Genomic DNA, 13684 nt, shown 5'->3' with positions numbered 1-13684 from the left:
CGCGGAGGGGCGTCGGGGCGCGGCGGGGGCTTCGGGCCTCGCCGCCTCGGCCCCCCCGCTGGCCTCTCCCTTCCCCCACCCGGGCACCCGCTCCCCGTCTCCGTCCCCCCACCCCCTTTCGGCTTCCTCTCGGCCCTCCTCTCTTCCCGACCTCGCCAAACTCCGCTCCCGGCCCCCCGGTCCCCCGCGACCCCCGGAAAGCCGCCGAAAAAACAGCCCGAGGCCGGTCGGCCGGTCGCCGGGACCTTCCCTGCCCGCTCCGGCCGGGCGCCCCGCGCCCCCGCCCGGCCGGCTGCTCCCCTCCCTGCCCCGAGGGGAGCCCCGGAGGGCGAGGGAGGGGCTGCTCGCTACGCCCCCGACCGTTTTCCCACCGCGTCCCCCAGTTGGGGCCAGAGATAAACAAGCAACGTCCGATTTGCAAAAGCCGTGATGGGCCTGAAGACTTTGGAAAGCGAGTGGAGGGCGGTGGGCGGCCGGGTGCACCCCGGGCCAAAGCCCTTCTGACAGCGCCCGAGTTCCTTCTGTACACTGGCTGCATGGTTTTTGTGTTTCTGTTTTGTTTCCCTCCCCCTGCAGGGGCTGTTTGCGGGGTGGGGTGGGGGGTTCGCTATGTCGGATGACGATTCGAGGGCCAGCACCAGCTCCTCCTCATCATCGTCCTCCAACCAGCAAACCGAGAAAGAAACAAACACCCCCAAGAAGAAGGAGAGTAAAGTCAGCATGAGCAAAAACTCCAAACTCCTCTCCACCAGCGCCAAGAGGTACCGTACCCCACCCCCCAACGCCAGCAGGCTTCCTATTTCCCGAATGGACTGCCTCTTGCTGCATTTGGTCTGCCTCCAAGGAGGGTAGCTTAAACGCTCCCCACGGGTTATGTGTTTTTGAAAAGGAAAAAGAGGGCCTTGGAAGCCCTAATGGTTTTTCTCTGTTGCTTCTTCTGTTTTCTCTTTTAATCATGGTCCACATGCAGCTGTTGTGGCTTGCCTTTCCCATATCTTGCTGCAGTTTGTAAGAATCCTTGTTAGTATTATTAGCGACCCCCAAGTCTGATTTCAGATGACTTGTCCTATTATAATCACTAATCTGTGACCCTCCGCAAGGCTGGCATCCCACTTTATTACTAATACCTGCCCGGACAGCTCTAGCACAGCGAATTCTATTACCATTTTACTTCCTTCTCACCTGTTGCACATATGATCTGTTTCACAAATTGCATGAGGAATAACTAACTCACATTAGCAGAGTAAAACATGTAATAGGTGGAGATAGATGTTTTCGGATGGAATTTAAAGAGATGTTTCTGCTTTAGAGAGTTGAGGCAAGTGGATGAATCAATAAACGATGTAAAATGGTTATTTAGGCTATTTGGGGGATTCTTTGTTGTTCTCTTTCAGAACTTCAGTTTGCCAAATTTCAGGGGAACTCTACATTTTTTTCATGCTATTTTCTCTTAGGCTGTACAGTTGTTTTTTGGTTTTTGTTTTCAAGCTGAAGTCAAGCAGTGGCTCTTTTTCTTTCCTCTCTTCCTCTTACGTCTCTGGAAGAAGCTACCTTTTACCTTAATCTTTTTTCAGTAGCAGTATCCTCTGATCCCATGACCCTTAAAGTAATCTCTAGCAGATTCCTGGGAACCCTCATACCTTTTCATAAATCCTTCTGCTGTCAGGTGTACAGTCATTAAACTTTAAAGTGGCAAACCAGAAAGATAGTAAGGAATCCAAATGGTAGGTTAGAGAGAGATATCTGTCTTAAAGAATGTAAAATAAAATGGAACATGAGGCTTTAGATCTCTCCACTGAGTAGTGAGCCAAAACTCTCAGAGTTTGAAAGTTTGTCCTGTCGTTCTCCCTGACTTGAAATTTGGAAAGTTGGTAAAGTGCTTTGGTGACCTGACCATAGGAGGTTGAAGGAATGACTTCAGCTTATTGCAAACAGCGTAGAGGTGTAGAGTTAAGTGGCAAGATGTCTTGGCAAGATTGTTCTCATTTTCAGAGGGTTAGTTTGATTGCGTCTCAGCTTCCCAGGAGTCCTGACTGGCTCTCCTTGATTAGCCCTGTGCTGGTTCTCCCCCAGAATTTTGGTTTCTACCCTGCCCACTTTGGATGGGGCTTTCCTTAGTCACCGCCCCCCCCATCCCAGCTTCTGGGCTCCCCGTCCAAGCTGGGGCAGCTTTTGGCCTGACCTAAAGGTAGAATATGTGCTTTAGGTCATTAGTATTTTCATATTTTGCTGCATATCCCTGGTGTACATGAATATATTTGGGGATTAAAGGCACAGGCATCAAATATAAAATAGTCTACTTTGTGTCAGCAAATTACAGAGGGGATTTTTTTCATTAGACACAATTTGTCCATATATGCTAAGGAGGTTAAAAACTCATTTGGAAATGCTTGAGAAAGAGATGGTAGGTGTAAAACAAATGAAAGGTGGGAAGCTACCAACGGTACTTTTATGTATAAAGTTAACATCAGCTTTAGCTCCCTGGGAATCTTGCTGAGAGAGTGGCTGTTAGTGCAAAGCAGAGCTATGGTTAATGGTAAAGGTAAAGAAGTGGAGAGGGACAGTGTATCCAGGAAAGAATAAGGGGAAAAGTCATGGTAGTGGGACCCTATAGATGCTGCTCTGGGAAATGGGTTGATTTGGAAGGTGGGTGTTGCCCATAGAATTGCAAAAGGCACATACACCAGGAGATAGAATGAAAGAGAAACCTGAATTAGCAGACGGAAGGTTACTTAACTGCATGTTGGAAACGGCATGTTGGTTTTGAGTCCACGCGTAAAGGAAAAGCCCCCATCAAGGGTGGTGTGGACAAGAATGACTCTGGAATGTATGTGTGGGTTACTCTTACGAATCTTTTACCAGTACTCTAGAAACGGTGCGGGTGTTGGTTGTAGAGATGAAGTGGACAAAGCTGTCTGGCATTATACTTTTTAGGTATTAAAGAAGCAGCTACCTTTTCAGTGAATGTTTTATAGGGAGAGGTTGGGTTGACAAGGAGAAGTGAAGTCAATGTGTGTTTTTATAAAAGTTGTGCTCAGGGGTAGGTTATTTTGGCCCGTGTACATAGGTCTTAACATATACAGTTATTCTAGTAGATCAGGAAGCCAGGGTTCCAAACTTTTAGTCTGACATGCAATAATGAGTGAAACAGCAGGGATGCCAAGGTCTCCGAACTGAAATGATAATTGATAGCAATAGAATTGAGCAGGACACAGCTAAGTAGGTATCAGAGATAGTAGTGAGCAAAGCCCTTTCTAAAGTTCACCAGAATTTGTAGGGGACAGGAAATGTCCTTCAATAGGAAAGTTGAAAGAACTTCCCTAATCAGCACCCCAATCAGAATTAAATTTCTCTTTACTTATAAATGGAAAGAACAGTGTCTTCTGAAACCTATATTCCTCATTGCATCTAGCCAGCCTGTCTTTCTACCTTCAGAAAACCTCTGGGAAGAGAAAAGCATCCATTGCGATTTTATGTATGTATGTGTGTGTGTGTGTGAGTTTTTTACTACTGTGCTGCCTCGGTGAGATTTTTAAGTTGTAACGTAGCCCTTTAGGGCTTTATATGATAGGAGCAGGAAAGGTTATAAAAATAGAAGGCTCCATTTAGAAGGTGGAGGAGGCTTAAAGTCCTCAAACTTTGTCGTAGGAATTGATGCTCGAAGCGCCTAGGTAAGCTGAAGACAAAGGCCATGGCTCGGTGTGAACTGCCGGGTGGCGTCGGCCTAGGGGTGGGGGATGGGCTCTTTGTAGCGTCGCGGGCCGTTGCGGAGTTGGGAAACTGGGTGGGGGTCCCGGGTTCTGAGCCGGTGTGGGGTGCAGGCCCAAGAGAAGTGAGAGGGTGTCCGGGCTAGAGCAGGGCCGGGCAGGTGAGCCGAGAGGGCGGCCGGTGCGTGCGGCCGGTGCACCTGTGCGGGCCGCGGGCCGGGGTGTCCGGGAGGTAGGCGGCGGGCGAGCTGTGGGGTCCCCAACCTGGCCCGAGGCTTCGTCCGCGGCCGGCGTGCGCGCGGGCAGGGGGGCGGGGTCGCCGGCGGGGGCGGGGCGGCCCACCGGGGTCCGCCGTGCGGCTCGCGCCGCCCCCAGCCCGACGGCGGCGGCTGGTCAGCCAGCGCCCGCGGGCCTCGCCGGGAGCGGCCATGTTGGCTTCGTCCCCGGGGACGCGGGCGGCCTGGGGGGGCGCTCTGGGGGGGAAGGGGGAAGCACCCGAGGTGCCGGACGGCCTGGGGGGGGCGCTCTGCGGTGGGGGAGCACCCGAGGTGCCCGTGCCCGGTTGCCGGGGGGGGGCGCTCTGTGGGGTGGGAGCACCCGAGGTGCCCGGCGGCCCGGGATGGAGGGCGCTCTGTGGGGGGGAGGGAACCTGAGGTGCTGGGTGGGGGGGCGACCGCGGGCTCCGGGGTGGTGGTGGGGACGTGCTCTCTCGCCCCCCCCCCACATTGTGATACAATTCCGGAAACTAGCTGCGAGTGAGGAGCTTCAAAACGATTTCCTAAGTGGAAATTGGTGAGAAATAGCCCTGCCGTAGTGCGTGAGGCGGGATTCGAACCCAGGGCGGTGGAGGGCCGGTTCTTTCCTCGCGGGGTGCAGGTCCTGTTCCCCGGCAGCTCGGTCCGCGGCGGCGGGGTGGGGGGGGGTTGTCTGCCCTGCGGGGCGGCCGCCCACCCCTGATTCTCTCTCCCCCCTTCGCTTCCTGTCTCCAGGATTCAGAAGGAGCTGGCGGACATCACTTTAGACCCTCCACCCAACTGCAGGTGAGCTCCTTTTACATTTTTTTCCTTTTTTTCTGTTTAAACTTTTAGGTTTTTTTTCTCGTCATTATAAACTTTTGCTTCTGTTCTTTGGTTAATGCTTGTTTGGGTGCTGACATAAAGTTAACAGCTGAAATTGAATAACCTGAATATAACGTTTTGATGAGCGTCTGACCATGCAGTCTCATGTCGAAGAGAAGTGGTGGATTTATTTGGAGTGGACCCTTGTACGTATGTGTAAAGTGAATTCAAAGATGTATGATCGCCTGGTCAGGGATCTTTGATAGGTCATTAAGGATGATGTAAAACCTTTTAGATGCTTAGGTACATTTTAGTTTAGAAAATTGCTTTGCTGTCTTAATCTGTTATTCATGCTCTCTACTAAGCTGATAGAGCATAGAGTTAAATCAAGCACTGGATCCTCAAACTTCTATAAATTTTGTTGGACTTTGGGCAGACCTATTCAGGACATAATTTGTGGCTTTGATAAAAAGGTTTTGCCTTAAATTATTGTATAGATTTAAACTCTTCCATGGGGATATTTTTCCTAGAAATTGCTTTATTTAGACTGTATACATAATGTGTGTTTCAGTTTCAAAACAATTTGATACCAGCTTTTGAAGGATTTGGTGATGATTTTATTTAGAATAGCCATTTGGTCACTGTTGAGTCAAGGTGGAAGACTTGATGATTTTACTAAATCAGCAGTGAAGTGAGGAGGGACTTAAATTACAACAGAGCCATTTGAGAGAGATTAATTGTTCCATTCTATTACTCCCATAGTTTAAAAATTAAGTATAACAGTTAATCTCATTCTCAGTTCTCAGGATTGTTATTGGAATGGGATGTGAGGTTTCAGAAGTGTCCTAAACTTGTAGAGGTAGAGGAAGAATTTGTTACCCACAAGAAAATATTCAGTGGCTTTACACAGAATTTAAAGGGAGCCTGTGGAAATATTCAGGAATATTGAAAAGCGAAATGAAATATTTTGCTTATGAACACTGAACTTTCTAAACTATGGTTAATGGAGTAAATGGAAGCTTTAATACTGCCATTTTGGTAACATGTTCTTAATGTTGGTCAGATGTGGGATGTTCTTTAGTAAAATTTTGTCCCTGTTTTGTAAGGAAAGTAAGTCATTTTCAGTTTGAAATGCTCTTAAACTATAGTTTGTAACCAGTTAATCGTTCTGGAGGATTTCTCTTATGGCTGTTAAGAATCTTTTCAGACTGTTGTCCTGAACAGTGGAGAAATGGGTCAGGCTTAGGGCTGGGGTGGTTTCGTTTTTCATTTTAGTGGCATCGTTGTTCTGATGGAGGCCTGGAGCTTCCCTTGGTTGGTTGTGTTGAATCCATGGGCTTTCCCCGTGGTAGATCTGTGCTGTGTACTTATTGCCCCTGTCTGGTATGACGTCTCTTCCATGTGTCTCTTGTGAGTTCAGACAGCTTTAGCTGGTCAAGTTATGAAGTTTTTAAAGCATGGTTTCAAAACTTATAACATGTATCAAGGCATAAATGGCTTTCTTATAAGTGCAATGAAATTTAAAATTGTGAGCAATTTGAAGGTTTTCATGGAATTAATCACTTTAAAAAAATCAGATAAGTATACTTTTATTTCATACCATTTTAGCTGAGTTCCCATGTGAGAGATATGTGCTGCTGAACATGTAGAACTTCTTATCCTTGGAAAACCCTCCTAATTACCCCTTCAAGGTGAAACCTCTGACCATCACCTGTGGGTCAGGCGAAGCACCAAACTGGATGGATATTGGGTGGGGGGGGGAGGAGACAAACTTCGACATACTTAAAACATTTTGAAAAAATATCTCTGATTTCAGGGAGAACACCAGGCATTTTTATTTTGCGAGAGAAGCGTGTGTTATGTAGACTTTTAAAAGTAAAAACTGCTTTATTTTCTGAAGACGTTCTTCAGTAGGGCTGTTTAAGTAATATGAACTGCAGTTTCTACTTTTGGTTGGCTTACTAGCGTTACTGACAGAATGTTATGTAGTAACCCCGATATTCAGCTAACTTAGGTGAGTTTGGTTTTATGTTTTGTATTGGTACCTTATAGGATGGAGTTATTTACTGTTTTAATGTACATTGTTTCAGATGGAAATGGATAATTTGCAGATACTTTTTGAAATTAGCTTCCAATTAAAATGTGAATTAAGTGATCTGTTGAATGTGTGCATTTTTTTGTACTTAATGTTATTCTACATGAAAGCTTGGTTCTTATGAAGTTGTAATTTCACCAATTGTAAATTATATTTTGAATGAGTTAAATAATTAGCTTTCAATTAACGTGTTTTATACCCTGAGCTTTTGTAGAACTGCCTTTCTTCAGTCAGTATTCAGTGTGTGGTTTTAAATTTAAACACATTACTTTATTAAAATACAGCAGTGGACATATAGGAACCTCTCAGTAAACCATTGGTTGTTGCAAATCAATGGGAGAGTGCCTTCTCCTGAAGGTGTACTGGATGTGTTCAGTAATTTTAGCACTTGGCAAAAATATTTGAATTCGAAGTTATTGAACTTCAAAACTTGTGTGAAATGCAATTTCTAAAAAAGTTATAATGTGTGAGCACATCAAGTTAAATCCTCAGTGTTTTATATTATGTCGAGTAGATTTTTTTAGAACAAAATGTGGAATATATTCAATGACGAGGTCAGAAGTATTTTAAGTGAATTTTAAAAGTTGCTGTATATTGCCATTTAAGTCACATTCCTTGGTATCTCTGGACTGTTTGGTTATATTTATATGTACAGATGTAATAGTCTCTCAACTCATGTACCATGCTTTTGGTTGTTAGGCTTTTTTCCCTGCATTTTGACTCTTAATCATTTAGGGAAAAAATGCTGTCTTAATTACTGTAACGATTTCCTACAGCATTGGATTGTAAAATTATGCCTTTTAGATAGCTGGTGAACTCTGGGCTACTACAGTCGGTTTTGTAGCTATTATTTATAGCCTGGGGCTCACGCTTTGCTTAATTGACTAGTTATAGCTATGTAACTAACCTGTAGCCATAAATGTCTGTAGGCAGTATGTCTGCACATAATAAATGACACATTTTGCCCAAGTCCTTTAAACTTCAGATTTCACTTAATAGATATATTGGAATTATGAGTAAATGCTCACTTAGTGCCTCGAAACCTAAAAATTAAGATTGGGAGGGGGTTCTGTTTAGGACAAAGTGTCTTCAAGAAGTCATTAAACATTTCAAGCATGGTGGAGGATAATAAAAGTAAGATTTCCTTTTATATTACTTTATTACATTTTGACCATTATTTTTCTGTTTCCTAAATATATAAACCTAACTAAGTCAATGCTTTTTATTTTGGGGGGAGAACTAGAATGTAATCAGATATAGTTGGTTTTAAAGTTTTACAGCTAAATCGCCCATTTTTAAAGATGATGTAAAGGCTCACATGAAGAGCATTAAAAAAAAATGTCAAGTAGTTGTCTAAGAAGCTTTTTCTCAACCATCTTTTCCTCATTTATTAAAAGGGCTGAATACCTGGCTGGCCTACCTCATAGCATTGTAAAGTTCAAATGAGATTAGAGTTTTCTGACTGTGTTAGATGGTGACATTGTTGGAACTGCCCATTTAGCTCTTTTTAATAGCTCATCTTTTTTCCTAACATTGCCTTTTATTGCTTGTATTTTAAATACAATTTTAGGCCATTACACAATTATGATATAAGAATGTGTGTTTTTGAAATGCAGAAGTTGTGGAGTAAAAAGTGGAAGGATCCCCCTCATGACCTCTTCTGATCCTGCCCCTTGCACAGAGATGCTCCAAGTTAGCACAGATCGTTTCTGTGAATTTACATTGTCGTATTTTGTGGTTTTATAAAATCTCCTGGCATTGTTGGTAATAATCATGAGATGTCAGTTTAGAAATCCCAGGCTGCTAACCTTGGAGTGAAAAGAGATGATCCTTTTCTCACAACAGTAAAGGCTTATACATCTCGTCCAAGTTTAGCATGTTTTGTATACTTGTTTGGGTTTAAGAATTGGGTTCAGCAGAAGTCATCCTGTACAAAACCCTGTATCATCTTACCTGCTAAAAAATGTCCTTCCTTTTATGTATCTTTCATTCATCTGCTAATGCCTTAAGGATATCAGTGTGACTTCCAGCATCTGAATGATATTCAGTATCATCATAATTGTCATTTGGAGAGTTACTACTACAGTGTGCTTCCCTGTGTGTGCAAAAGGTAGTGTGGAAAAATAGTGAGAACTGGGAGACTGGCGTGGCAACAGATCAAAGTGGCACCCAGAGCAGGGTCAGGTTCCTGAAATTAGATCATCACCTGGGGCCCGAGTGGGTAGGGAGGAAGGAAATCTGTCTAAAACTGAATTGTTTCCTAAGTGAGTAGGAAATCTTGTGGCTGTTGTGCTTTACCGAATGACCACGTGTGTGGATTGTAAAACTGTACTGCTGCTGTTTCTCATAAAGTGAAAAAGAATTACCGTAGGGGGACTTCCTTGGCGGTCCAGTGGTTCGGACTCCGTGCTTCCACTGCAGGGGACTGGGTTCCATCCCTGGTCGGGGAACTAAGGTCCCGCGTGCCGAGAGGCGCGGCCAAAAAAAAAAAAATTACTGTATGACCCGGCATTCTACTCCTAGGTGTAGTCCCAAAAGGATTGAAAACAGGGACTCAAACAAATACTGAGTCAGTGTTCCTAGCTTCTCATAGTAGCCAAAAAGTGGAAACAACCAAGTGTCCGTCGACAGATGAGTGGATAAACAAAATGTGGTCTGTACACATGATGCAACATTATTCAGCCATTAAAAAGAATGATTTTTTTTTTTTTTTTTTTGGCCGCACAGCATGGCAGGCAGGATCTTGGTTCCCTGACCAGGTATTGGACCCACACCTCCTGCAGTGGAAGCGCGGAGTCTTAACCACGGGACCACCAGGGGAAGTCCCACGGAATGAAGTTCTGATACATGCTATACCGTGAATGAACTTGAAAATACTACACTGGGGAAAATAAGCTAGACAAAAGGACAAATATTGTATGACTCCACTTACATGAAATACCTAGAATAGGCAAATTCATAGTGACAGAAAGATGAGAGGTTTCCGGGGGAGGGGGAGGGGAGAATGGGTAGTTATTTCTTAATGGGGACAGGGTTTCTGTTTGGGGTGATGAAAATTTTGCAAACAGATAGTGGTGATCGTTGCACAACGTTGTCAGTGTGATTAATGGCACTGAATTGTACACTCTCCAATGGTTAAAAATGGCAAATGTTATATACTTTACCACTCCAAAAAAGTAAAAAAAAAAAAAGACTATACTGCTGTTAAAATGTTATCGGTATTTTGAGGGAAAATTGCTTATAGTTTAGGAGGCAACACTTCAGTTTTTTGGGATTCATGTACAGGATGCTAACGTTAGGTTCCTGTCACAGACCATGAGTGCCTGTCACGTGTGAAAAGTCACTGCCTTCAAGGAGTTCATTGTCTAGTAGGCATGGTGAGAAATGCCCGTACAGATTTGGGATCGTGCTTGGAAACGCGAAAGTTACTTGGAAAGTATTAGTAAATGCAGATAACATATTTTAAAGGTTCAGAGGAGTGACATATTACTCTGACCCGGGTGCGGGGGGGTGTGTCTGGAGCAGGGGAGGAGATGAGAAGTGGGTGGGAAGAGTGAGGGACACCTGTGGGGGGAGTCCAGCGCAAGCAAAGGCATCGCAGAGGAAAGGCACGAGGGTGCTGCTGGGCGGCAGGGAATCAACCTGCAGCCAAGGACGGGAAAGAGCGGGGGAACCAACGGATAAAACGTGCGTCCTCAGTGTCACGGGGGGCCTTCAACGTGTTTTACTGATACCGGAGAACAGCTGACACCCTTTTGAGCTGGAAGTGTAACCCAGTTAGAGCTGAGCATCTGGACAGAGACAGAGCAAGGGCTGCGTGGAGCTGCTGCTGCAGTAGTCCAGGTGGGAGGCCAGGTGGGCCTGGGTTGGGGACTGGTGGTGGCCAGCAAAGTGGAGAGGGGAGAGAGATGGACAGCAGTAGAATCAGAGAACTTGGCCGCTGATTTACATGTGGAGGACTTGAAAGGAGTCAGGGGTCTTTGGGTGTCGGGGAAGGTGGTGGCGCCAGTAGCAGCCGTAGACAAGGTGTAATAATGTGCTTTGTTGGCCACGCACAATGCTTAGCATGTTGCTGCTGCGCAGTAGGCGCTCGGAAAATACTTGCGTTTCGATTATACGTTTGAGCTTATTACGAATCCGTCATTGAACTCGCAGATCTACCTAGCCTACTTTTAGACTAGACAAATTAAATAGATTATAAACTCCCTAAAAGGCATGAGCCATGATTTCTGTCTTTGATTCTGATCCTACCTGTTTTTTCCCCCAACTTTTTAAATTTGAAAAATTCCAAACCACAGAAGAGTTGAAAGAATACTGCAGGGAACAGCAGCCTTCACCCTGATACGTCAGCCGTGCACGTTTCACCTTATTTGCTTTGCCTCGGTCCCATCTCCATATATTTACTTTTGCGGAACCATTTGAAAGTGAGGCACAGGCATCGTGACACTCGTGTGTTTAGGTTTCCATGCGTTGAATCTGAGGTGGGCTGGCTGGGGGCTGAGGCTGGAACCGGCCTTGAGGGTCTACATTAGATTTGAAAGTGGGTGATAAAGTACATACACCCTGTCACCCAGGGAAGAGGAGAATTGAGACTTGTGCTCTGAAGGATGCCGCAGACGAGGGATGGGAAAGCAGAGAGGACCTGGAGAAAAAAGACGCAAGGTAGGAGGAGAGCTGCGAGCCCTAGGGGAGGTTAAGGTTAAAGTTATGCTTTGCAGAGTGAGAGGAAAAAAGTGAAAAGGCGAGAGAGGGAGATGCAGTGTTTTTTGAACACGATTGTAGAGAAGGTAGTAGAATATAGAATTGAGGCTGTAAGTGGAGAGCGTGTATTTTGGAAGGCCGGTGGCCTGAACTTGATGATGGAGGGACGGTTTCTAGAGGACTGGAAGCCTTCGTGGTCCTTGACTAACAGTCCAGCCACTTGAAAACCAACATCTGTCCCCAGTGTTCTTTGGTTTGTTCTTTCCCGGGAGACTTCAAGTTCCTTGAGAGCAGGGGTTATGTCTTTGCATCCCGACATTGTCTGAGAGAGTGGATAAACAATAATACATATTTGTTAAATTAAAATACAAACACAAAAACCTAATTTGGGTCTGATGATTTAATGGAACGTCCTCATTACCCTCTTCAGAAAATAATGGCAAGAGCTGGGGAAATTGCTGTTGCATTTTACTGCTGTCCGTCGCTGGCAGTCTTTCCAAGTTGGCACCCAAGCGCTTTTGGCAATTTTCACCTTCCCGGAATCACAGAGGAGCTCTGGACTGCAGTGTGATACAAAAGATGGTGCTGTGGGCTAGATTGGGAAGATGTATACAGAAAATGCCAGTACCTCTGATTTGCATGCTTTGACTTCTTAGGATTATTGTTTGCCAACAAATGAGTATGGGTTTAGGAGTGCTAAGTAAATTGGGCTTTCCGGAGACGTTCCTCACATCCCAGGGCTGTTCCAGAGTGGGTTATGTCGGAGATGCTGGCATCGCCTGAGACATCTGACACATTCCCCATCATCAGTGGAGTGAGACAGGGCTTCATAATGGGCCCATTCTTATCCAGCCTCTTTTTTTTTTTTTTTTAATCCAGCCTCTCTTATGCAGTCATGCTCTAACGTGAAACAAAGGGCCTAGTAACTGGTGTCAGAATACGCTTCTAATCCTCTGGGAAACTTCCTACTCTAAAGGCTAAGAGGCTCATCAGAGCTCCTTGCTGGAGAACTGTAATCCAGGAACTGCTGTGTGCTAATGGTTCCTTTCTTGAAACATACATGCGAGTGACAGTGAATTGCTTGTAGAGTCCATGCCACACTGCATAGATGACAGACTTGTAGGCCAGAGTGATGTCTCACCCAGTCAGGAAAGTCCTACAGAGCCAGCAGTTTTCATATGTCAGACATAACTGAAAGCTATCACCGGGTTTTGCTACTTGAAGCAGCATACTGTTCCCTAATACTTGAATTAACAAAGTAGTCAAAAACTGACCTCTGTCTGCTTTCTGAAGAACCTGAACATGAGAAAGTGAACCAGAACGTGACCAGGCCAGAATAGAGAGACTGTGTTATCCAGCTCTTACATAGCATCAGCATTGCATTTGTTGCAGGTGTCACCTCTCATTGTCTATAGTGACCTGTGTCAGTACTAAGTTTTAAATAGTAATAGTCAATGAGAGGTCCCAGTAGGGTCGACCACCGTTGAAATGATGACCGTTATGTGTAAGACCAGGAAATTGTGTGTTTGTATCTATTTAACTTGATAGATGGAAAATTGATGTGGGATGGACCCAAAATAAGTTCTATAGAAGAAGACATTGAAACACATTTTCAAATAGCAATAGATGGAGCAGCTTGGAATGACTCAAAGAAAAATTTTAGAGAGGGTACAGCTCAAGCAGTCAGAATTGTAGTCAGGAAGCAGTGCTGTGGAAGAGTGACAGCAGTGTGAGTGAATGAGATCGGATTCATTTCCAACGCAGGCAGACCTTTCATTGCGCTTCACGGATACCACGGCTTTTACAGATTGAAGATTGTGACAACCTCGCGTTGTCAAGTGATGATCAGCATTTTTTAGCAATTAAGTATTGTTTAGGGTGTTTACGTGGCTTTTTTAGACACGATGCTGTTACACACTTAGACTACATTGTAGTGTAAACGTAACTTATGTATGCTCTGGGAAGCCAGACAGTGTGTGTGACTCTCTGTGTTGCGATAATTGCTTTATGGCAGTGGTCTGGATCTGAACCCGCAGTATCTCCAAGGCGTGTCTTCTGTGTGCTAGGCTCTGTGGGTGACTCCACAGACCTGGCCTCTGGCTTGTGCAGCTTGAGTTTTAGTA

At 45.0% G+C, this 13684-nt stretch overlaps 1 protein-coding gene across 3 annotated transcripts in view; it reads left to right on the top strand.

The window, feature by feature from the left end:
• Nucleotides 1–13684, top strand: part of LOC137224625 (ubiquitin-conjugating enzyme E2 E1) — a 74905-nt gene that overhangs the window by 601 nt on the left and 60620 nt on the right. For 2 of the 3 annotated variants that reach the window (XM_067737357.1, XM_067737358.1), the window contains 2 exons: nucleotides 577–761; nucleotides 4697–4747. In XM_067737357.1, coding sequence (XP_067593458.1) covers nucleotides 610–761; nucleotides 4697–4747 — 203 coding nt within the window. In that variant the 5' untranslated portion in view covers nucleotides 577–609. Of the gene's footprint in view, nucleotides 1–576; nucleotides 762–4696; nucleotides 4748–13684 lie in introns of those variants that run through there. The other variant, XM_067737359.1, reaches the window with a different exon arrangement.

The sequence above is a fragment of the Pseudorca crassidens genome, chromosome 5, assembly GCF_039906515.1.
Source record: "Pseudorca crassidens isolate mPseCra1 chromosome 5, mPseCra1.hap1, whole genome shotgun sequence".
NCBI lineage: Eukaryota > Metazoa > Chordata > Mammalia > Artiodactyla > Delphinidae > Pseudorca > Pseudorca crassidens.
Note: the sequence above shows the minus strand (reverse complement) of the source record. Positions and strands in the feature narration are given on the sequence as shown.